Source organism: Schistocerca nitens, chromosome 5 (genome assembly GCF_023898315.1).
Source record: "Schistocerca nitens isolate TAMUIC-IGC-003100 chromosome 5, iqSchNite1.1, whole genome shotgun sequence".
In the NCBI taxonomy this organism is placed as follows: domain Eukaryota; kingdom Metazoa; phylum Arthropoda; class Insecta; order Orthoptera; family Acrididae; genus Schistocerca; species Schistocerca nitens.
The window spans coordinates 75,006,185-75,033,061 of NC_064618.1; the positions used below are offsets into that span (position 1 = coordinate 75,006,185).

The 26,877-nt window shown below is 42.1% G+C and overlaps 1 protein-coding gene across 2 annotated transcripts in view; it reads right to left on the reverse strand.

Moving 5' to 3' along the window:
* The window catches only part of LOC126259499 (ADP-ribosylation factor GTPase-activating protein 1), a 96,718-nt gene that overhangs the window by 20,960 nt on the left and 48,881 nt on the right, over positions 1-26,877 (reverse strand). Inside the window, exon 6 of one of the 2 annotated variants that reach the window (XM_049956349.1) lies at positions 18,513-18,602. In XM_049956349.1, the coding sequence (XP_049812306.1) occupies positions 18,513-18,602 (90 nt within the window). Of the gene's footprint in view, positions 1-18,479; positions 18,603-26,877 lie in introns of both variants that reach the window. The other variant, XM_049956348.1, reaches the window with a different exon arrangement.

Below are 26,877 nucleotides of genomic sequence, written 5' to 3' on the forward strand. Positions count from 1 at the left end.
GACAGGAAAAATGAATTCTTCATACTTTAATACTACGGAGCCTGCTCAATGATTCTTTAACCAATTTCATCAAGAGAGAAACCAGTAGCCTCTATAATTATTGAGATGTCGTGGAAAGAGACCCACTTTGTTACTATAAAGTCACACAGTGATAAAGTACTGCTGTAGGAAAACATACAGAGCTTAATACTTCCTCTCAACATAGATGAAGTACTTAACCAATCACACAGTCTTTTAGGAGGAGGTGTAGTTGGTTCAGATTTCTTCTTCAAGAATGGTAATATTCAGCTGCATTAAGTATTCCTGGTGACTAAATTTCTTGCAGGCGAAGAGCACTCTGCCTGATTTCCTCTGAGTCTTATTAAAGCAAACCTGTGATGCACTGGGGAGATACTTTGCAGCCCATCAGCTGTCACCAAGGACTCTGCCAGATTTCCAGACAGTTCCTTCTCAGGAATGTAACTGACTGTTAAAGTTTTTAAATGTTCTTATGGAGATATTACTCATAAGTGTAGGGAGTAGGCAATAACTTTTTTGCTCTAGTTTTTCCCATTTAAAATGCTTATCTTCAGTTTCAGAATCCTTTACATGTAGTTATAAATATTGTCCAAACTGCCAGTTCCCTTCTGATTAAGTTTTGTTTGCTAATGACTGACATACAGCTTTGAAAATATGCCCTCATTTATTAATTATGTGTAACTTTTGGACACTAGTGTATTTTATATGAAGCTCATATTCTCTCAACATTAGGATTATACACATGGCTTCTGCAAGCAACCATACTCTCTCTTCACATATTTGCTCATAATTTCCAGCATATATACAAAATTACAGGTAGAAATTGAAGTTTCAGCAGCACTACAAAAAGTTAAAATGATAAAATAATGAACAAACAACAAAGAATACTAAAAAACTGTAGAACCTGGCATCCCAAAAGGTGCACAGAATGGCATTTAATAAATGTGTATCTTCTTCATAGTGGGGACCACAGCCATAAATTGGCTGAATGAAGACAACATTTATACATTTGCATTGTATATTTATTATGAGTTTTCTCAGCAACTAACATGAGGTCTTAATAAATACACAGTCTGAGTGGGAAAACTTTCCTTTGGTTTAATAAATGTAGCCCAACAGCTAAACCCTAACTTTCTAAAGAGTTCTTAAAAGTGTTTTTGGAGAGAATATAGCCATCATATTATACAACAGCAGTATAAAATGAAGACATTATGCTTCTCAGTTCCTGGTGCTGACAACTTTCCTATAATCACTGTCATTTTACCTCTCTTTTAAAGAGAGCATTATATAACCTACATGCTATATAATGAAATTTCAGATGCTGCCAGACAGAACATCGTTTAATTGTATGTGTTACAACATACCAAACAACGGTTCAGAAAAAAAATGTTCAATATACAACACTAGCAAATTAAAAAGTCCAAACCAACAAAATAAATAACAAGAAAGTAACAAGTGAGCATCACAACAATGAATATGCTATCTTAAATTTCTCTCTCTGTCACTGAGAAATGAGAAAACTTCCTAATATTTAGTGAACAGTCATGGAAGAGCACTTAAGGCCAATCAATATATAAACAAGTAAGAAAACTTATTCGTGTGATTTCTTGTAGGGTCAGGTTTTAAAATTAAAGTTAAACAGCAGTAAAATACATTTGGGAAAGCATACCAAAATAGACATGAAAATGTCACCAGGAAAATGGTTTGATTTATACAATAATTATATAATACATCCAGCCACTAGGAAAGCAGGACCAGGTTTAAAACCAAAACACCCATATACCAAACCACTATGCACCAGGATAACTGAGGTATATGCTACTGTACTCCACCGTCCAGAAAAGGAAAAACAAAAGGTCTAATCATGAATGAATAAGTATCTTTTAGTAATAAAAATGCTTATATACAGAGCAGTTAATTCCAGTACATTTCAGTTACAAAATACATGCCATTCATTGTACCCTGGTTAGTTGATTTAACATATTAAAGAAATCAAAGACAAGAAGTAGTTTGTAACGCGTCTCATTCTCTCTCCTCACACTACATGTGTATCTCTCAACCTAGGTAATAAGAGCACCCCCCCCCCCCACCTCTCCCTCCCTTTTCCCTTCAATCCGGCAGAAACAGACAAAAAAAAAAAAAAAACCACACACACACACACACACACACACACACACACACACACACACACAAAATTGCAACTCACACACAATACGAATACAGTCTCTGGCTGCCAAGGCCAGACTCAATCTAGCCTCAGCAGCCAGAAATTGTGGTCGCGCGCGTGCGTGTGAGGGCGTATTCCCGATGAAGGTCTTACTGGCTGGAAGCTAACTTTCTGACAGTCTTTTTGTTGTGCCTATGTGCTAATCAGCATCTCCAATATATGGTGAGTAGCAACTATCCTTGTCATAATATTCCTTTTTTAACTGTTGTTTATGTTTGTAGGTTTATATTGGCTCTGTGTTCAGCCTCCTGACGGTAAGCACTGGTTACCTTGTCTGACTTGTAGTTTTAGTTCTAGTGTTTGTAGGACACAGCATGTGTAAGTTAGTTAATAAATACACAGAAATTTGGAACAATGTCTAAATTTACTAAGCATGCTTTTTGGTATAAAGCTGTGGTGCATTAGTGGTGGAGGTGGTGGTATCAAGAGCAGTAAGAGCAGCTAACATATGAATGAATTTAATTTTACATATTTTTGTAAGATGGGCCTCTTTTTTCTCCCTTACAAACTTTACTGTAACAGCTACTTCATATAAAACTGCAGGAACTAAAAATACTCAGATAATGAAATTCACAACCAGCCGAAATAACAATAAGTCTGTCTAAACAAAATAAAGTTAATTGGCCAAAGAGAAGGGTTACACTCAATTTAAGATTATTAGAACATTTTATTCTGAAATTAAAACCATAACATTAGAACGTGATGGTATTTTATGAAGACAACATCTATGATTTGTCATATGTCTTTTTCTGTGTGTGGAGTTGGTCCAAACAAAGAAGGCTTGTGTGTGTATCTTACGATGCTGAGTGCTAAAAAATTAGATTATGTTGGCTCTCTATACAAACAAGCCATTGTATAAACTGTAATCTATGCATGTAATTTATAGATCCAACTCAGAAGGTGTCATTCAGTTCATGGATATAAGGCAATGAAGTCAAATCCTTAGAACACTTGTTGTAACCTGCCATACTATAATCAGTTCCATCACACAGAACAATAGTGTATTTACTGAAATAATACACAAAAGGCATAAGACATTGAAAAAGAAAACACCACAAATGGTATTCTACAACTTTTAAAAAATTAGCTTCAGGGTTAAAGAAGACAAACTGCACAATTTTCAAAGAGATATGATGATAAGAAGAACAGTTTCAAAATTAGAAAACACCCTCAAAATATTGATCATTAAAAATACCTAGCACAATACAATTATAAGATGGTCAATATCAGGGTTTTTCTCAGGGGGAATGCAAACACATGCAACCCCTTAAACATCTGAAGACTGTTTAATAAAATACTGGTACATTTGTATCTAGTTTGGAAAATTTAACTTCTGACTTGAAAGTACATTGACAAGCTGGCGTCAATGTGCTGTTCAGAAAAGCTGGGGCATATTTTGGGTAATCTTTGATTTAAAATCTACCTACTAAATCACTTTCTATTTGGCACTAAGCATCAGATTATTATTTGCTCAACTATAGCTTTGTAACAGCTGCTTTATTTGAAGAAATTTTACTCGTTTAGGCAAAAATATGTATTTTAGTGCCATACAGTGTTCCTCCTCGTCAATCTCTCATAGCACTCAGACCCTGCCTAGCTCACCTTTCCAACTTGTCACATCCCCTAAAACACCTTGCAACTCTCCATTAAATCCACAGCTAAAACAATCCCAGAACACTGTTATTAACATTTCCAACAAAATCCTCAGCCCCCAGAAGTTTCAGCCCTATCGAAAAGCCTCCCTTCTGCCCTACACCTAAATTTAACCATGTTGACCACCTCCTCTCTGATGACTCCATCCACATCTTCGTCCACATTCAATCCACCAACCACTAACAGCATCTGTATTTTGACAGCTGTCATTCTTTTCACACAAAAAAATTCCTCCCATACAGCCTGGCCACCTGGAAGTAAGTTAACCTGTAGCGACAAGAACTCCCTTGCCCAGTATGTTGAAGATCTCACAAAGGCCTTCACAGATGGGACTATCCTCCAGACCTAGTCTGCAAACAAATTTCCCATACCATATCCCCACACATCACCAATCCTCTACTACCCCCCCCCCTCCCAAATATCAGCTACAAAGGACTGCGCCCCTTCATCACCTAGTACCACACTGAACTGGCACAACTGAACCACATCCTTTGCCAGGGCTTTGATTATCTATCATCAGGCCCTGAAATGAAGGCTGTCCAGCCAAAGATTCTTACTACCTCTGTTAAAGTAGTGTTTGTCACTCACCAACCTCCACAACATCATAGTGCCCATCCTGTGCTATTCCCAAACCCAGCCCCTTGCCACAGGATCATATCTCTGACAAAGAACCAGGAGCAAGATCACCTCAGTCCACCCAACCAGGCACTTCCTATTTCAGTACAGTCAAAGGCTTATTGTACCCCATCAGAGGCCGGGACACCTGTGTGAGCTGTCATGTCATCAGCTCTGATACAATCATTGTGCAACTTTTGACATTGGTATGACCACCAATCAGCTGTCTACCGGGATAAACGGCCACTGCCCAATGTGGCCACAACAACTATAGCAACTCCGAAGTGGACCACCCTCTGGCATAACACGCAGTTGGACATAATATGCTCGATTTCAATGGCTGCTTCACAACCTGGGCCATCTGGATCCTTCCCTCCACCACCAGCTTTTCTGAACTATGCAGATGTGAGTCATCCTTACAACATATTCTCCACTCCTGGTATCATCCCAGGGGCCCCAACCTACAGTATCCTTGTGTCCCCACACCCTTCACCTAACAGTTTCCATTCTACCCCCTCTGTCCAATCATCAACTCCTAATTCACATCCCCTCACCTTAATTGTGCTCCACTCTCTGCCAACACACACACACACACACACACACACACACACACACACACACACGTAAGTTTCTTTACCCTTCTTTGCTCCTCCCCTTTTCTGCTCCACATCCCCCCCCCCCACTTCCTCCCTCCCCCACAGCCTCCTGCCACTGTACCTGGCAGCCTTCTCCTACCACCTAGCCCCTGCACACACTGCCAGTCAATGCTGACTCCACTCCTCCACCCATACCCTGCTATCTCTCCCCCTTCCCTGCCCCACTCTAAATTCTTTCTTCTGTTTGACATGATGCAGTTGCATTGTGGCCAGAGCAACTGGAGATAGTGGTCATGTGGGCTTGATGTGCACTTGGTTGCGTGAATGTGTGTGTGTGTGTGTGTGTGTGTGTGTGTGTGTGTGTGTTCCCCTTTTCTGAAGAAGGCTTTGGCTGACAGATCAATGGGTAACAGTCTTTTCATTGTGCCTATCTGCAACTCAATCTGTCATTTTTACTTCAAGTAGCAATCTATCATTCATTTTCATATTATTATTCAATGAAAGTGTTAGATCGTGTTGGTAATCTGCACAGCTGAACGAAAATTATCTGATGGTCCATACTCCAATAATCATGAAAAAGGAATTTTCAATCTTACATCCAACCTAGCAGTGTAACAGCTGAAAGTTACTGATTCAAATGTAAACAATGATGGTGAAATGGGATCATTGCTGTGTGGCGATGCAAAAGAAGATGACAACAAAGAGCTTTCAACTGCTTGTAGCACTGGGATGGAGGATATTCCCAAATGCTGGGATTTGGAGAAAAAAACAGAAATTTTGCAGTAAGTATGAATGGTTGGTGGTAAAAAATAAAAGATTTGGCTGCAAAATTTTTAAAGAGGTTGGCATGAGGGATGAATATTTCACAGCAGTGGATTTCAGTTTCTATTTGTGAAATTGGTGGAGCTGGAAAGAAATCTCAGCAAATGCTTTTACTCTGCAAGAAAATACTGATACATAAAGACAATTCAACTCATCTGCATGCAGTTAAAACACTAAAAACTACAAAACTAAGAACTTTGGAAACCTCATGTACTAATGCTTTTGAAAAGGAAAAGGAACTACCGTATTTACTCGAATCTAAGCCGCACTTTTTTTCCGGTTTTTATAATCCAAAAGACCACCTGCGGCTTAGAATCGAGTGCAAAGTAAGAGGACGTTCTGAAAAATGTTAGTAGGTGTCGCCACAACTAACTTCTGCCGTCAAATATATGTAGCGCAACACAGGTATGCTTTGCAGGCACAAAGATAAATACTGGCGCCAAAACCTCTGCGTCAGTAAATAAATTAAAAGAACAGGTAGAAGAATGTAAACATTATGCCAGGTATTCTTTCGTGTTTGCTGCTACCTCATTTAAATCCTGTCTGCCTAATAAACTACGAAACTAGACCGAGAAGACGCGGAAGAATATACATATCATGTCACGTTTATATTCGTATTATTCTTATGCTGTATAGTGATACAGTCAGAAATGAAGCACGGCAACTGCCTGAATTTTTAAATCTAAGATGACTAATTTCTGTGCAGACTGTAATGTACTAAAGAGGCGTCTGCAAAGATTTTCTAACGGAGAAAAATTTTCGCTAAACTCTCGTTCAGAACATCTATTATACGCAGCTATTATTTGGTTCTTGTTGATCATTATCAAAGAAAGCGGCAGTGTAAGTAACAACAAAAAGCAGTCTCTTGCCATTGTTTCGCTAGTGAGATAATTTCTCTTTTTTTTATTGTAAGCGGCGGTAGTGTTTTTTTTTTTTAGGGGCGCAAAACTGCTATGGTCATTAGCGCCCAGCCTGTGACTTAGGAAACAGTAAAAAAAACCGAAACTGAAAACCAGCAGCAATGGGAACAAAGTCATAAAATTGGAGAAACTAAAAGCAGAAGGAAGGCTTAAAAATCCACTACAGAAAGGGGGTGGTTGTCCCCAAAAAAAGCTTCAAATGACTGACGTCATTTCACTAGCACTAATAAACTGGAGAACGCGGTCGGCTGAGCGCGTGTCATCTGCTAAAATCGACGACAGATCAGGCGATAGCTGTAGACGGGCGCGTAACGGATTAAAATAGGGGCATTCAATTAAAAGGTGTCTTACCGTCCACAGCTGAGAGCAGTGGGGACAGAGTGGGGGAGGATCGCCGCTTAAAAGATGTCGATGGCTAAAAAGACAGTGCCCTATCCGGAGTCGAGTTAAAATTACCTCCTCCCGACGACGCGTTCGGGAGGAAGAAGTCCAAGCGCAAGGAAGAGCTTTCACTTCCCGCAATTTATTATTGGGAAGTGTTGACCAATGCGCATGCCATAAATGAGCAACTTTGCGACATAAACCGCTCCGTAGATCGGTGAAGGGAAGCGACGGAATAGCTGGCTGAGGAAGAGAAACTGCAGCCTTGGCCGCTATATCGGCCGCCTCATTCCCACAGATACCAGCGTGTCCCGGGAGCCAGAGGAACGCCACCGAGACGCCCCCCAGATGGAGCAAGCGCAGACAGTCCTGAATCCGGTGGACCAGAGGGTGCACAGGGTAAAGAGCTTGGAGACTGAGGAGAGAGCTGAGAGAATCTGAGCAGATAACGTACTGTATCCGCCGATGGCGGCGGATGTAGTGGACAGCCTGGAGAACAGCGTAAAGCTCCACAGTATACACCGAACACTGGTCGGGAAGCCGAAATTGATTTGGGGTGTCGCCAACAACATAGGCACTCCCTACACCTAACGATGTTTTCGAGCCGTCGGTGTAAATAAATGTGGCGTCCGTCATTTGTGCACATAGAGCAGCAAATGCCCGACGATAAACAAGTGTAGGGGTACCATCCTTGGGAAATCGACAAAGGTCACGGAGCAGGCAGATCCGGGGACGGAGCCAAGGCGGTGCTGTACCCCAAGTTGTCAAGAAGGTTTTAGGAAAGCGGAAGGAAAGAGAATGGAGCAGTTGACGGAAGCGGACTCCCGGGGGTAGTAGGGAGGAGGAGCGGCCAGCATACCCTACATCAAATGAGGCGTCGAAAAAAAGGGCATGGGCTGGATTAGCAGGCATGGAAGACAGATGGCTAGCATAACGACTTAGAAGGACCGCTCGCCGATTGGACAACGGAGGTTCAGCAGTCTCAGCATAAAGGCTTTCCACAGGGCTAGTGTAAAAAGCTCCAGACACTAAACGTAATCCACGGTGGTGGATAGAGTCGAGACGCCGAAGAATAGACGGCCGAGCAGAGGAGTAGACTATGCTTCCATAATCCAATTTCGAGCGCACTCAGGCGCGATAGAGGCGGAGAAGGACCACTCGGTCCGCTCCCCAGGAGGTACCATTCAGGACACGGAGGGTGTTAAGCGATCGCAGACAGCGAGCCGAAAGATAGGAAACGTGGGAGGACCAGCACAGTTTTCTGTCAAACATAAGACCCAAGAATTTAGCGACGTCTGAAAACGGAAGGTTGACAGGTCCTAGATGTAAGGAGGGCGGAAGAAACTCCTTATGTCGCCAAAAATTAACACAAACGGTCTTACTGGGAGAGAAACAATGCCTGTTTCGATGCTCCAAGAGTGGAGGCGATCGAGACATCCTTGAAGACGTCGTTCAAGAAGGCTGGTCCGTTGAGAGCTGTAGTAGATCGCAAAATCATCCACAAAGAGGGAGCCCGAGACATCGGGAAGGAGACAATCCATAATTGGATTTATAGCGATGGCAAACAGTACAACACTCAGCACGGAGCCCTGGGGTACCCCGTTTTCTTGGGAGGAAGTGCGGGAGAGAGTAGTGTTCACCCGCACCCTAAATGTGCGCTCTGCCATAAATTCGCGAAGAAAAAGGGGCAGCCGGCCTCGAAAGCCCCAAGAGAACAGTGTGCGGAGGATGCCTGTCCTCCAACAGGTATCGTATGCTCTCTCCAGATCAGAAAATATTGCTACTGTTTGGCGTTTCCGGAGAAAATTGTTCATGATATAAGTGGAGAGAGAAACAAGATGGTCAACTGCAGAACGATGCTTTCGGAAACCACATTGGGCTGGTGTTAAAAGACTGCGGGACTCCGGCCACCAAGCTAAACGGCAATTCACCATACGCTCCAAAACCTTACATACACTACTCGTGAGAGAAATGGGGCGATAGCTAGAGGGGAGATGTTTGTCCTTTCCAGGTTTCGGAACAGGAACGACGATAGCTTCCCACCATCGTCTGGGAAAGTACTGTCGGTCCAAATTCGATTATAAAGGCGAAGGAGGTACCGCCGACTATGGGTTGATAAATGCAGCAACATTTGGATGTGGATACCATCTGGTCCTGGGGCGGAGGAGCGAGAAGAAGAGAGTGCATGTTGGAGTTCCCGCAAGGAGAAAACAGTATTGTAGCTTTCGGGATTTTGAGAGGAGAAAGCAAGAGGTCGCACTTCCGCTGCACGTTTCTTCGGGAGAAACGCTGGCGGGTAATTTGAAGAGCTCGAAATCTCGGCAAAGTGCTGACCCAACGAGTTGGAAATTGCGACGGGGTCCACTAATGTGTCATGCGCGACAGTGAGCCCAGAGACCGGGGAGAAACTAGGCGCGCCTGAGAACCGTCGAAGCCGACTCCAAACTTCCGAGGAGGGAGTGAAGGTGTTAAATGAGCTAATAAAGAATTTCCAGCTTGCCTTCTTGCTATCGCGGATGACACGACGGCATCGCGCTCGTAGCTGCTTATAGCGGATACAGTTGGCCAAAGTAGGATGGCGGCGGAAAACGCGGAGAGCACGTCGCCGCTCACGTAGTGCATCACGGCATGCCTCGTTCCACCAAGGAACTGGGGGGCGCCGGGGCAATTCGGAGGTGCGTGGTATTGAATGTTCCGCAGCTGTAAGAATAACGTCGTTAATATGTGTGACCTCATCGTCGACGCTATGAAAGTGACGGTCATCGAATGTCGCTAGAGACGAAAAAAGTGTCCAATCGGCTTGAGCAAACTTCCAGCGTCGCGGGCGCATATATGGCCGTTGAGGCTGCAGTCTAAGGACACATGGAAAGAGGTCACTCGAGTGTGTATCATCAAGGGCGAACCATTCGAAGCGCCAAGCTTGCGGAACAGTACCGACCGCAAGGTCCAAATGAGATAAATTTGCCGTGGAGGCAGACAAAAACGTAGGGACCCCAGTGTTGAGGCAAACTAGATCTGCTTGGTGGAAGACGTCTAGCAATAGTGAGCCACGTGGACAAGGATGTGGAGATCCCCAAAGCGGGTGGTGGGCATTGAAGTCCCCAACCAGCAAATATGGGGGTGGAAGCTGACCAAGAAGATGAAGGAGATCAGCTCGTGCCATTGGTGTGGACGATGGAATGTATACAGTACAAAGAGAGAACGTGTATCCGGAAAGGGAAAGACGGACGGCGACAGCTTGGAAGGAAGTGTTTAAATGGATTGGGTGATAATGGACAGTTTCATGGAGAAGAATCATGAGTCCTCCATGTGCTGGAGTGCCTTCAACAGAGGGGAGATCATATCGGACGGACTGAAAATGAGGGAGAACAAAGCGGTCATGGGGACGCAGCTTTGTTTCCTGAAGACAGAAGATGACCGGCGAGTAGGATTGTAAGAGGATCGACAATTCATCCCGATTGGCTCGAATACCGCAGATATTCCAGTGGATAATGGACATAGGGTGAACATAAAATGGAGGAATGTGACCAAGGTCGCTGTCAACTCAACGACTGCTCTGAGCTTGCGACCGACAGCATGGAATGGCATTCAGCCGAAGGCAGAAGATCCTGATCCATAGGTTGGTCAGGAGTAGCTCCTGCCACCAGCGACCGGCCGGTTGATCGGCCGCCAGTAGTGCGCCTCGGCGACACAGAAGACGGCCGAGGGCGACTTCCGCCAGGTGGTACTGTAGATGGGACACGACTTGACGGAGAAGGAGAGGAACTGGGTTTCTTTGTAGCCTTCTTGGAAGTATGATGTTTAGAGGAAGGAGGAACCGATGGTTGGGAAGTTGCTGTACGTAAAAACTCTTCACGAGTATGCTCTTTTTTCGAAGTCTTGGTGTCTGACTTTTGGGCTCGAGATTTAGCAGAACTCGACGAAGGGTGAGCCAGAGAGTGGGCAGGCGAAAGTGGTGAGGTTGAACGGGCGATCTTTGCGCTGGCCGATCTGACGACCGTGGCACTAAAGGTGAGGTCGCAAGTCTGCGTGGCTGCCTCCTTTGTTGGCCGAGGAGAAGCAAGGACAGTGCTGTATTTTCCTTTCTGAGGCACGGTGGACTGTCGACTGGCGAATAATTTTCGAGCAGCAAAGGTCGACACCTTTTCCTTTACTCTAATTTCCTGGATGAGCTTTTCGTCCTTAAAAACGGGACAATCTCGAGAGGAAGCGGCGTGGTCACCCATACAGTTGATGCAGCGAGGGGATGGAGGTGGACAAGCACCCTCATGGGCATCCCTGCCACACGTAACACATATGGCCGGATTGGAACAGGACTGGCTGGTGTGATTGAACCGCTGGCACCGATAGCAACGCGTAGGGTTCGGGACGTAAGGGCGAACGGAAATTATCTCATAGCCGGCTTTGATTTTCGATGGTAGTTGCACTTTGTCAAATGTCAAGAAGACAGTGCGGGTTGGAATGATGTTCGTGTCAACCCTTTTCATAACTCTATGAACAGCCGTTACGCCCTGGTCAGACAGGTAGTGCTGAATTTCTTCGTCAGACAATCCATCGAGGGAGCGTGTATAAACGACTCCACGCGAGGAATTTAAGGTACGGTGCCGTTCCACCCGGACAGGGAAGGTGTGTAGTAGTGACGTACGCAGCAATTTTTGTGCCTGGAGGGCACTGACTGTTTCTAACAACAGGGTGCCATTCCGTAATCTGGAACAAGACTTTACAGGACCTGCAATTGCGTCGACACCTTTCTGAATAATGAAAGGGTTGACCGTGGAGAAGTCGTGACCTTCGTCAGACCGAGAAACAACAAGGAACTGTGGCAACGATGGAAGAACTGACTGTGGTTGAGACTCAGTGAACTTACGTTTGTGAGCAGACATAGTGGAAGGTGAGGAAACCATTGCGGAAGAATCCCCCATGATTACCGGCATCTCCGATGGCGCGTTCCTCCCTTGTGGGGGCCCTCTCTGAGGGCACTCCCGCCTTAGGTGATTGTTCACACCTCAGGTCACACCTCCCGACAAACGGACGGAGGGACCAATCGGCACTTTCGGAAGGTATCAGCTCGGGTAATCACCCCTCCCTGGGCCTGGCCGTTACCAGGGGGTACGTACGTGTCCTACCTGTCTACCCGGGGCGGGGAGTTACGCGTTACCCCGTCACCGGCTACGCATGGAAGTGCGTGGGTTGGCCTTCAGACACGCACAGGGAGGAAGAAAGAGAAAGGGAAAGGGAAAGGGAAAGGAAAGAAGAGAGGTCTCAAATGCCGCAGCGGAGAAGGTAGAGAGAAGAGGTAAGGAAAAGTGAAGGACAAAGGAAGGATGAAGACTTACAAGCAAGGAAGGAAGGCGAAGAATGTAGTATATGTACAAGCGTCCGTCTCCGGACGTAGGCACAAACCATAACCCCAGAGAAAGGGAAAGAAAGAGCCAGAGGTGAAGGGGGGGGGGGGGGGGTGGCGAAGATGGGGGATGGGGAAGGATGCGAAAAGGGAAGGTATGCAGCCCGGAAAGGAAGGAAGGCCACATCAGCTCGGGGTCCCGTGCTCGCTACGCACGTATCCACAAAAGAGTTGTGGATCCCCTGGGGGGAAGCGGCGGTAGTGCGCGCTAAGCAAGCCACGCCGCGAGCGGCAACAGGCCGTAAACACTCGTTATCAGAATGCGACAAACAATGCACGACACAGTACAATAATGCATTTTCAGCTTAGAGTGACGTAAACAACTATAACAAAGAGAACGGCACTTATCAGATCAAAGCAAAATAAGCAATCGATTCAAACCAGACGAAGCACGTGAAAAAGGAAGGGTACACGTATAAATACGGACGGAGCGCCTGACACACAGCAATGGCTACTTGGTAAAGCTTAACTGTTGAGCTTACGACTCGAACCAAACTACTGTAGCTGTATCTTCATCCATTCGACCTCAATTGTGTTTCACGTTACAATGGACCAACTTTGTTTCGATTTGGAGGGGCGGTCTAAAACTTTTCTCTCACCTTGAATTTCGAGTCTCAAATTTCAGGAGCGGCTTAGATTCAGGTAAATTTTTTTTCCTTGATTTCGAGTCTTATTTTTTAGGTGCGGCTTAGATTCGAGTGCGGCTTACATTCGAGTAAATACGGTACCTGGCAATGTATTTTGAACAAATAAAGAAGTCATCAAAAATCAAGCTTTCCACAATTTTGAAACGAACTGACATGCAGAAGTTTAATGGTTTCAATATGGCCTGCATTCTTCATTCCATTCAAGCAGTTCATAAATAATTGCTTCTGTTGTTGGAATAGAAATGAGGAACAAGGTAGCAAAAATTATAGTGCATGGGAATAGTAAAACTGACCTCCTTATAGAACCACACTCAGTCAGCTGTCATCACAGATAAAGTATCTGGGAACAAAACTTCGAAATATTGATCAGCCAGCCAAAAATTTTTTTTAGGAATTACTGAATGGCAAGATGTCACTGCTGAAGACATATGTAGTGATTGATGACTTATTAGTGAGCACTGGGGTTCGATGATGAGGTTCTGAAACAATCTTGTTACAGTCTCAACTAATAAGGCTCGAGTACTGCAAGCAAAGAAGAAGGGTGTAATTCCTTAAGGATTCTAGATACAAAATGCTTCTAACTTAAAGAGCAGCCTCAGTCATGTTGAAAAATGTTGAAGTTTCAACAACACATTTCAAAATTGCCAAAGATGATGCCAAGAGATAAAAAAATGAGCAAGACATGTATGGAGAACACCTTAAACACATAACCCATGTCAACTTTATATTAAACCTCACACTGATGTGCGATACCCTTCAACGGTTGGAAGAACTTAGTGTGCTGACTTGCAAGCTCATGCATTACATTTTATTTGGCCCATTAGGAGATACACCAGAAAATTAAGGTATTGCTGGAAGAAAGACAAAACATGGCCCACACTATACTGGAGCCTTGGAAGCAGAAGCACTGTTAATGTTTAATGGGGTGAATCTCAAAAGGAGCAAGAAATAAAGGGAATCATGTTGATGCTGTGAAGTTCTGCAAGTGCCTCAGCAGGCATATGGAGAATCACCTTTTAATGTCAGAACACACTTAATCCCAGAATTGGCTACAGTTTTGCACACTACCACTTGGCCATAAATACATGATGTAACTTATGGAGAAGCAGAAATAAGAAACTTGTGTACATGTTTTAAGATTCATGGAAGACTAATCTTAAGAGATTTCCATGAATATCTTGCTCAGAAGAAATGCCCAATGTCTGCCCTGCCCCTTTTAACACTATGGGCAGTATCCCAATTTCAATGTGAATGTGAAACAGACTCCTCACAAATGAACTTGATCAAAGACTCTAACAAGACCACCTTTGCATCTAAATAGAATAGAATATCTTATTTTCATGAAGTTGGTTGGTCCTCTACTAAGAGTTTTCAAACCTGATGACCACATGAATTCATGGTTTCAGAAAGGAAGACATCTGATGACCGAAACGAAAAACAAAGAGAAGAAGCATGAAGACGTCAGTGATCAGCCACTCTTTTACCAATGTGGGATTTGCTTTAAGTAGATCAGCAAAATAAGACACTGCCACTGTGCTTATTATTTTTTTAAGATGTAAAATGATGACAAATACTGAGTGCAGTTACCACCTTGACATGTTGACCACAAATAAATTAACCAAATGCAAATTTTCATTTAACTGAATTTAAGAACCCTCAATTACACCCAAATAATTTCTGTGTCACTGACCTCTGATAACAATGAACCCCAGACATCTCAATCATGGCCTATTAGTTTGTAACAGTACTGCTATATCTTCATTTAGTTCCATGTGAAGCATTGCTGGACTCTGCATAATGGGAGAAAATTGTAAGATTGTGATGTTTTGTTGACTGCAACTGAGGGTAGCACTTAAAAATAGTTTTAGAAAGCACTGGATAATATTAACACTTACAATAGCATGGGGAACAAGCTATTCAAAAAGGTGTCTGATGAAACCAAACACAGGGATTCATAATATGTTGGATTGGGAGAACAGCAATGGGAATAAATAAATTCTCGTTTTAAAAAAATAAGCATTTACATCGTCTAAACACTAAAGTGAACCTACAACAGAAACTTATGTTAAGCCATTATACATTCTAAGAGGGGGAGGAAAGATGCAACATGAAAGAATTACCTGCGGATGGAAATTTGTAGACGCGATTTACAAGTACAGACAAACAAATGACTACAATTTCAGAAAAAAATGGATGATTTACTCAGGAGAAAGAGCTTCACAAATTGATAAACCCAATAAAGTGTTGATCCACTTCTAACCCTTATGCAAGAAGTTATTCAGCTTGGCATCAACCAATAAAAGTTGTTAGATGTCCACATGGGAGATTCTGTCCAATTGGTGCGACAGTGTGTCAAAATACTCATCTGGTTGGATGGCACTCCCCCACAGTGCTTCAATTTTTTTTTCAATTTGAGAGACATCTGGTGGCTTGCTAACCAATGTAAGGTTTGGCAATCATGAAGGTAAGCAGTAGAAACTCTCGCTGTATGTAGGCAGGCACTATCTTGCTGAAATATGAGCCCAGGATGGCTTGCCATGAATGGCAACAAAATGGGGCATAGAAGATCGTCTATGTACCGCTGTGCTGTAAGGGTGCTGTGGATGACAACCAAATGGGTCCTGTTACAAAATGAAATGGCACCCCAAACCAGTTGTCGCACCGTATTGCAGGTGGCAGTCAGGTCAGTATTCCACTGCTGACTGGGGCATCTCCAGACACATCCTCATTAGTTATTGGGGCCTCTCGAATCTCACTGCCTGGAGTAGAATTGTCTTCAGTGCTGAGTTCCACTTCAACTGAGCCCCAATGACCAACGAAGACATGTCTGGAGACATCCCTGACAGTGGTGATATTCCAACCTAACTGTTACCCACTACATGGCTTGTTAACCAAGGTAGATGGACTCGGGTGCTGTACCATTTCATAACTGGACCCCTTTTATTGTCATCCACAGCACCCTTACAGCACAGCTGTATGTTGACTATATTCTATGCCCCATTTTGTTGCCCTTCAAGATACGACATCCTGGGCTTACATTTCAGCAAGACAATGCTTATCTACACATGGTGATAGTTTCTACTGCTTGTCATCTCCTACCATGGTCAGCAAGGTCACCACATCTCTCCCCAAGTGAAAATTTTTAGAGCATTATGAGCACAGCCCATCAACCAGCTCAGTATTTTGATGATTTAATGTGTTAATTGACTATCAATCAATGCCAAACTGAATAATTGCTTGCACAATGGCAAGGGGTGGATCAAAACATTACTGACTTGTCAATTTGTGAAGTTCTTTCTCTTGAATAAATCATCCAATTATTCTTCAATTGAATCTTTTTGTGCTGTACATGTACATGATGTCTACCAATCGCCATCCCACTTGGATAATTTCTTCATGGTGTTGGTTTTTTTAAGTCTTTGAGCATATTTCATAATAATGAAAATTCCAGTACTCACTCGGACAGGAATGTGACTCAGACTATTCCTGGAGAGAACAACATCATGAACTACCTCTATTAAGTACAATAGCCATATTTTATTTTAGCTGTAGACTAATGGATGTACCACAGCCTGATAGTCTCACATAATATGCAGGACATTCTATGCAGTAGGGGTGTTAAATTGAATATTTTGAGATAAGGAGTCAGTGTTTGGAAATTAATATTTTAGGTAGTAAGACATCTTGGAGGAGCAATGTGGGGGAAGCACATGTTTGTAAACTGCTTGTGTTTTGTTACAAACAGCAGTCTGCTTCATCAGCATTTGTGGCACTACCTCAAAAGACAATATTCATTCACATGTGATGTGTCCACAGTGGAGACTACCACTGTTTACAGTTCAGTTCATTACCAATTGTCAAAGAGTGTTACTCATAACAGGAACTTGCAGACATATATTCATTCTTTCATTCATTTGTGGTGCATCACAATGTTCAAATGGCTCTGACCACTATGGGACTTAACATCTGAGGTCATCAGTCCCATCACAATGTAGTACCCAGAAATACAAGTAAATGTCCAGAGAAATGTTTCACAACTGGAACCTAATTGGAACATATTTATCACCAAGAGTAGAAAATTCTGAAAAACTGAGTAGTTCAAGCCACAGAACTGACTGAAGTTCTCAACAAACAACTGTCTGAGTAGCACAACTCGAGGAGATTTATGATGAGCAACATGCCTGTGAAATGGATATTCTGCAGAATGCAGCATGGAGAATACTGATTCAGCAGAAATTAAACATGTATCACAATCGTGTGCAACACAATGGGGCCTAATGACTTCAAAGCTAGAGTTAAGTTTTGTCACAGGATTGACCAGCACAGCAATAACTTGTTGAACTTTCTACAGTATGGACGGGACCATGTTCACCATGATGGGTGGCATTTCAACTGCCTCAGTAGCTATGTCTAGAGTGATGAAAATTCAGATGCTCTTCTCATACTATCAGTACCAATTCTCTATCAGCTTGAGGGCTCAAATTGCAGAAGATTAACAAAAAGACCTCATTTGTTGCCATCTCAATTTTATGATACATATTACTAAGCATTAAAGTGATATACAAATAAGGCAATTTGTTAGAGACTGTTTCTGTTGTCTGTGAGAGATTGCGGTTTCAACAACAGTGCACTGCACCATTTTGATGTTAATGTCTGTGGGTACCTGAATAAAAGATACCCTTATTGTTCGATTGGTATAAGTGGTCGTATCTCAAGGGAAACATGACTGCTGAATTTCAGTATTGTATGTTTTCTCATGCACGGTTGCATGAAACCCAGTAAACTCTGAAAAGAGTTTTTTTGGGGGGGTTAGCTGCTTATCTCACTGTACAGCAGTTAACAGGGATATTTGAGATAATGTGACAACATTTTATGTGCCACTGTAATGATTACATGAAGACTGCTAGTGGTCACTTTGAAAAGCAGCTAGAAGCTATAAGTTATTTATGTCAACAAAAAACTTACTTATTAACTTCCTTGTCTCAAACATCTCAATTCAAGATCCTTTACCTTGTGCATAATTTTGACCGTATAGGTTTGAGACGCACTATACAAACACAAACCCAGTAAGAAGAACACAAAAGACCAACAGGCCAAAACTCTAGAAATGGTGAATCCAGTTTTAAGTTGCTCTTGAAACCATCAGCTGGGAGAAACTGTATAGCCTATTGGGAAGAAGCATTCTACAGCTCTTACCTTTTCACCAACAGAAACACTAATTTCAGCTACCTTCTGAGATGCAATCCCTCCAATCTTGATGGCTCCCTCCGTTGCTTTGCTTGCAATCTTGCTTGCAGAAGACGAAAATACTGACCATCCCTATCAAATAAAATGTACAGCAGCAGATTAGTAAGGTACATTTCAGCACTTTTTATCTTTACAGTTGATGAAAGTTATGTTATTAAAATTATAATTTTCCTAATCCACTACAGAAGGGAGTGGGAGTGGGTGGGGCAGAAAGAGGGCGGTGGGGGAAGGAGGGAGGGAGAGAAAGAAAGAAAGAAAGAGAGAGAGAGAGAGAGAGAGAGAGAGAGAGAGAGAGAGAAAGCATCAAATGTGTGTGTGCACGCCATGAACACTGTGTGTTACAATCAACACAGATTTGTATTTCTTCTTGCTCAGATGACACACACAACACAAACTACACACACAATATTCACCATCCTTGAAAACAAAATGTGTGATGGTCCTTCACAATATCTTTCATTTCTGGGACAATATTTTATCTCATACCTATTCCTGTGAAACAATTATGTACAGTATTCCTTTATCTCTAGATGCTGTACCATCTTTGAATTATAAACCCTCAGTTGTGGTCATTTTCAGCCAATAATACATCTATATGCAATTAACATTAGGCCATCTTCTATCTAAAATGTAATACATATGTGCCACTTCACAATGAGCATGACAATGAGCACAGCTCAAAACTAGCAGTAAAAATAAAGATTAAAAATCTAGTGTCAATGTCGTCTTTGTTGACCGCATGTAGCGCAATGCACCCAGTTATGTAAGAGATGACAATTTTAAACCTCGTGCCAGCATGCTGTCTCTAATGGGTGAGCGCAATGCATATATACCAATAGATGATGAATTCACATGACCTCACTGCCTATGACTGACTGGCTGGTACGTCTTTTTGAACAACCACACACTGAGCTTTGTCCCAGATTCATAGAATCTACAGACTTGTTAATCTTAGTACAGGCAACTGCAGTTAGGACATAACATGTACGTAGCATGACGAAATGAAGCATTACTACATGTTACTGACATTGGATTGTAACAGCATTCAAGACTATTTAATTCTGTCAAGGTCATTACTCACATTGCTTATAGCTCAGAACCACAAAAAGGACCTACGGCAATACAAAAGTTGTGTGTTGTTATTGTGCTATCTGTTGTAGATATTTGACTCTCTTCATTGGCCACCTCAATTAACAACATATCACACATCCACTAGTGACGAGTCTAGTGCTTAAACGTGGTACTTGTCGGAAAGTCATAAAGATTTACATAATTTTTGTGTGTATCACATTTTACAGTGTCTTTAACTTGTGTATGCAATGGTAACTTCTGGAGAGCAAGAACTTTCAGTTTCAGAGTCAACAAATTACCACCTTGCACACTGCTATTGGCAGATTGATTGACACACAAATCCAGCACCAGCAAGCAACAATGACTGAAAAAAAGAATGCCAGCAGCCAGGTGCCACCTCCTCCCTTTCCCTCTTTTGATGCAAAACAACAGGAATGGGTGGAGTACCGCCTGCAGTTCGGGCAGCATTTCAATCATACAACATATCAGGTGACTCACAATGCTCTTTCTTTTTGGAAAGGAGTGTATATTTTCAGGCTCTGTATGAAGTGGTTTCCTCAGAATGCCAAACCCGACACTATGAAAACATTGTTAGAAAACTCAAAGACTTCTTCAACACTCAAATTCATGTAGCAACTGCCAGTTTAAAATTTTTTCACAACAACTAATCTTGAAAGGAATGGGTTGCTGAACTCACGAGCATGGCTAGGAAATGAATTTAACAGCCCTTGTGGAGCCCTATTAAAAGACAAAATGCTTCCCACTGCCAATATATAAGATGATGTGACTTACCAAACGAAAGCGCTGGCAGGTTGATAGACACACAAACAAACACAAACATACACACAAAATTCAAGCTTTCGCAACCAACGGTTGCTTCATCAGGAAAGAGGGAAGGAGAGGGAAAGACGAAAAGATGTGGGTTTTAAGGGAGAGGGTAAGGAGTCATTCCAATCCCGGGAGCAGAGAGACTTACCTTAGGGGGTAAGGTAAGTCACATCATCTTTGTTTTTAGATATATTTTTCGCACGTGGAATGTTTCCCTCAGAATATGGACTGCAATTCTAAAGCATCATGACATTGCTCTCACAAGTGTGCTTAAAGTAACTGAAGCTCAGGAAGTGCAAATCTTGACTAAACCCAACTTTAATGTGATCTCTGCTGCAATGCTGACTGTGGACTGTTCAAAACAGCCCCAGTCTCTCAAAGGCAACACAGGCAACAGCATAAACACAGCACAAGGCTCAGTCACTTCCTCAACTCATTCAAACCTCCTGAAGTCTAATGTAAAATGTTACACAACACAATGCTGCAAAAACTGCTTTCTCTGCCACTGAGTCAGTACCCACTCCTCATGGCAATCCACACACAACCCATGAATAGAAGTGACATAATCACACAACAAAACACACATAGTAACACTTGCATCATTCGAACTGGCTATCCTCAAATAGATGTACATCTAAATGCTTCACCAATCACAGTTCACACAAAGATAGTCATCCACAAGTCGGAACAGATAGTCACATGCAGAGTGCATACCACAAACTGTTCACCTTTCTGCACATGCTCAACTATGAAAATCATGCCTGTGCCTCATGGCCTACTTTGAACATGCGCTTTGCCAAAATATAGAAAGATGACTACATCAGTGTCATTCACAGTAGTTCAGTCACATTCTAGTCTCAATATTTTTGGCATGGATGATTTTGATTTATTTTATGTAGATACAGACAATTAGTATGCTATTGATTCACAAATTATCCTTGCACATAATTATCATTTGTGTGAAATATACAGACATTTGTTCGATGGGACATGGCCATGCGAAGAAATTTTACAAGTAAATTACTTTCAAGGACAATGAAAAACCTAAGTTTTACTGCGTTCGTCTGGCACCCCATGCCATTCGTGATGAATCTGCTCCTGAACTCAATAGACTGGTACAAATCAGAGTTTTGAAAACCATTTCTGTATGTCTACGTCCTTGTGATCAAAAGTAAAACCAACAGGAAGATGTGACTTTGTACCAACTTTAAACTTACAGTCAATATTCAAACAGTGACTGATTCTTCCCTGCTTTCAGGTAGTGAGCAAGCAGCTGATTCTTTTCTGAAATTGATTTTGCCAAAGCTTACCGTCAACTTGCCCTGGATGAGGAAGCACAAATATTTATGGTTGTTAACACACAAGATGGCCTGCATCAATACCAGCACCTTCCCTTTGGAAGTGCCTCTGCTGCATTATTTTATGCTTTCTTGAACAAGTGCTGTCAAAAGTTCCGCCCTGTTCAAATTATTTAGACGACATTGCTATGCGGACAAACAACAGAAGTGCATCTCAAAAATTTGGTGTCTCATTTCAAGTTTTAGCTGACACAAGACTCTAGTGTAATTTACAGGAATGTTCATTTTTCAATATTGAAATTGAATATTTGGAACACTTCATTGGCATCCATGGTGCTCGTACTTTGATTAAGCATTCAGAGGCAATACCGATATTATCTTCCCCTACAAATACACGAGAACACCAAGCTGTTCTCAGCAAAGTGACATGCAACATCAAATTCATTACAAACACTGTGCACAGAGCCACTCCTTTGCGTTGTCTCTGGTGTAAAGATATTACTTTTAATTGGACTGGAGCATGCAAACAGTCTTTTCAGAAACTGAAGCAAGCATTTCTTAGTTCTTCATGTCTTATGCACTTTGATCTGAAACAAACTAATAGTGTTTGCAATTGATGCATTGGGGGAGGGGGCAGTTTTGGCTCACATAGTTGCCAAATGGAACACATTCAGATTTAAGATGTTGAACAATGCTCAAGACAACTAGTCAGCTGGAAAAGAAAGCTTTAGCCATAATTTACGGTGTCACAAAATTTCATAAATATCTGCAAGGTAGAAAATTTTTTCTTGTGATTGACCATAAGGCTGATTGTTCTTTTTCATCCAGCAAAAGGTGTCCATGACCATAGAGCACAGAGGCTCCAAAGTCTATCAGTACAACTCTCCAATTATCAATATGAAACTCTTGACCACCCCATGGCACAGCTTGCAAAAGCAGACACACTGTCTCACTTACCTATGGGAATGATCTGGGTTTTGATACATCAAAAGTTTTATGCCTACAAATTAATTATTCTAATACCAAAGCACTGAAGCTTTTCCAAGCTATTCTTGGCAGATTGTACATGCTACCGAACACAATGAACATTATGATTGCTCATTTGGCTAGGTTGACCTCAATCTGATTAGAATGCATGCAACAAACAACTGTCTCAGACAATGGCCCGCAATCTTCTTAGTTGGAGTTTCAACAACCTTTGCCAAGGAAATGGAATTCAGCATATCTGAATGGCACCATTCTCTCCACAATCTAACAGTGATGCCGAACGTACACTTGCAATTTCAAGGCTCAGATGTCCAAACTTCATGCTTCACACTTGAGGAAAAATCCTTTGTTGTTTCCAAGCACCTACCACATGGTGCCTGCTCAAGACACTTTACCAGCAGAACTCTTACATGGTCACCCACCACCACCACACACCACTGCATCTCTGTACCCTTGCCACTGTTTTCAATGCCAACTTCACAACGAAGTTCCACATGAAAGACAAAGTTTTCTATTGTGTCCATAACAATCCTCACAATCTGGAACACAGCATTATCACTAAGACGACTGGCCATGCTCATTATATCATTCATGGTGCATCGGGCACCCATCATTGACATCAAAGCCAACTTTGTTTTCAGGATTGTAGTGAACCTGCCATAAATGTTCATTTTTCAGACACGCTGTCTGCTGTCCCCCAGCAGGCCTTTTGTTGCCAGATATCTGGGCGCACTGGCCTTCCAAAAACTCTGGCATGGAGATTGACCCCTGATCACCCTTCCAGCAGCTGCCGCCGCCTCCACAGCTGCCACTACTGTCACCATTCACTGCAATAGTCACGGATATCAGACATGCATCAGCCATACAGGTTTTTGCATCCTCGGCAGACCCAATGCTGCACCCATCTCTGCTTTTTTACAAATGTCCTACGTCTGGTTTTTGGCAGATGTTCCCAGTGTTCTGCGAGTCAAGTGTCGGGACACACACTGGTTGGCAGCATCTTCCACTGTGCCACAGCCCACCCCATCAGCAGTACCACGTCACAGATATCCCCCTTGTTGTTACCCACAACTATACCCACACGATACAACAACAGTATGCTATTCTGGGGAGGGAGAGAAGAGGTGGGAGAGGAATGTGGTATTGATGGCACCTTTGTTTATCACAACTAGAACGCCCTCACAGCTATACAGGAGATAGCACTTAAATCTTCTGCCAGCATGTTGCCAGTGAGCTTGATCTTCCATTGCTCGCTGTCTCTGATAGGTGGCCGCTACACATACATGCCACCAGAGGACGCCTAATTCACACGACTTTACTGCGTGTAAGATTAGCCAGCGCGTCTTTTTAAGCTGCTGCACTATCACCTTCAGCCCAGATTCAATAATTATGGAGACTTATCAACCTTAGGATGGAAGACGCCATTGAGGAAATTTCAATGAGAAAGAACAACGCTACCAAGGATCATTACACATCAGCTGTTTACAGTTTGATTCTTGCAAACAAGAAGACAGCAACCACCCACTACTGACAACGCTATTTATTTGGAGAAATGATGCTATTTGTGTGAATAAATAGCATTATCAATAGTGACTGGTGGTTGTTTTCTACTTTGCAAGAATCAACCTGCGTTTTGCATACAGTCGAAGTATCAAAATGTCTGTTTTGGACAAAATAACATGTCAGTGACTTATCAGGTTGTATCAGAATTCAAGACAATTCCTTTTTGTCAAGAAGATTACTCTCATTGTATACAAGCCAGCACCACAAAAAGGACATATAGCAATCCAAAGTTCTGTATATGTCAGTCATTAAGTGCTCATATTATAAATAAAGCAATGGAAAATGCAGGATGGACTGTAACAATATTATGAAAAGATTGGTCTGGCTTCAGCTGCCAGAGACTGTGCTCGTGTGTGTGTGTGTGTGTGTGTGTGTGTGTGTGTGTGTGTGTGTGTGTGTGTGTGTGTTTACTTTCAACAAGGGCCTTGTTGGCAGGAAGCTCATTTTATGACAGTCCTTTTGCTGTGCCGATCTGTGATTCAGCATCTCTGTTATATGGTGTGTAGCAACTATCCTTTTCATAATACTGTTACATTTTATAAATAAAGTTATTAAAGTGTTAACTTTCAGTAGCTGTCTGACTGCCTTCGTTGACCAGTTCACTACTAACACATCAAAAAACTGCAGCTTTAGCAGAAATAATATTTATTTCATGCAGTTCTTAATTCAATTTATTAAGAATTTAAAAACATAAATGGTTAGAGAAAGGGATAGTTGAGGATGGAAAAGAGAAAAGAATGACTATACACCAATAAATTCTAAGAATGATTCAGTGGCTCATGCCAGCCTACAAATTCACAGGTTCAGTTCCCTGTCAGTCCTAGAACTTCCATCATTTATTATTTCTTTCAACTGTGGTAAAGATTTGACAATGATAAAAATGCCTAATTACACAGTGTAAGTTTGGTAAAGGTCGAAAGGAAGGCATGTTCATACCACCTCTAATACGACCCTGCCTAATAAATAACCATAATGTTCGAAAAAACACAATATAATTGGTCACTAAATTTAAATTTTTTAAATTTATGGGGAATTTTGGAGGCTCTGCATTTTGATCAGAAGGCAGGTCTGGTGTTTAGTTAAGAAGCATTACTCTTGGGACACTGACATTGTCACACTATCTTGAATATTTCAAGTTCATCACTTTGATTTGAGGATACTTTAGGTGGATTAGTAAGTAGAAATGTTTTGGAACTGATGTGGCACATTTGCAACATTGCATGTCTTCAGTTTGTACTGTACCGCACTGCTCTCAAGGAGAGAAACGCAATGAAGATGCACATGATTATAAGTATATCACATTAGTTGAAAAATATTTCTTTTTATTAATCTACCAAAGGCATTCTACAATCAAATTGATAAAACATTCTAGGTATTTAACAGTGTTTGTTTCCCAGGAGTGATGTACCTGAACTGAACACCAGAACCTGATAATGGAGCCAAGCCTTTCAAGAATGCTGTAAATAGTAACAATAACAACAACAACAATTATTATTATTTCTTTCTTTTCTCAGACGTTATGTCTGGTCAAAAATGGAAAGTGACGCGGACCTTGATCAAGCGTGACTTCCTTTTAACTGTATGGTATATGTTATATTGCTTTTACGAACTTTCGGGTAATTGAACATGTATCAATAATTACGGATTTCTGTAGTTGTATATATAAGTTTGGATGTAGCTGTATTGCTTTGATGTACTGGTGGATATTGTGTGGTATGACTCCTGTAGTTGATAGTATAATTGGTATAATGTCAACTTTATCCTGATGCCACATGTCCTTGACTTCCTCAGCCAGTTGGATGTATTTTTCAATTTTTTCTCCTGTTTTCTTTTGTATATTTGCTGTATTGGGTATGGATATTTCGATTAGTTGTGTTAATTTCTTCTTTTATTGGTGAGTATGATGTCAGGTTTGTTATGTGCCGGCCGCGGTGGTCTAGCGGTTCTGGCGCTGCAGTCCGGAACCGCGGGGCTGCTACGGTCGCAGGTTCGAATCCTGCCTCGGGCATGGGTGTGTGTGATGTCCTTAGGTTAGTTAGGTTTAAGTAGTTCTAAGTTCTAGGGGACTTATGACCTAAGATGTTGAGTCCCATAGTGCTCAGAGCCATTTGAACCATTTTTGTTTGTTATGTGGTGTTGTTTTATCTGTTATAATGGTTCTGTTCCAGTATTTGTATTCATCATTCTCCAGTACATTTTGTGGTGCATACTTGTATGTGGGAACGTGTTGTTTTATAAGTTTATGTTGTAAGGCAAGCTGTTGATGTATAATTTTGCTACATTGTCATGTCTTCTGGGGTATTCTGTATTTGCTAGTATTGTACATCTGCTTGTGATGTGATCTACTGTTTCTATTTGTTGTTTGCAAAGTCTGCATTTATCTGTTGCGGTATTGGGATCTTTAATAATATGCTTGCTGTAATATCTGGTGTTTATTGTTTGATCCTGTATTGCAGTCATGAATCCTTCCGTCTCACTGTATATATTGCCTTTTCTTAGCCATGTGTTGGATGCGTCTTGATCGATGTGTGGCTGTGTTAGATGATACGGGTGCCTTTTTTTTTGTTTTAGGGCGTAGCGCCCAGTCTGTGACTTAGGAA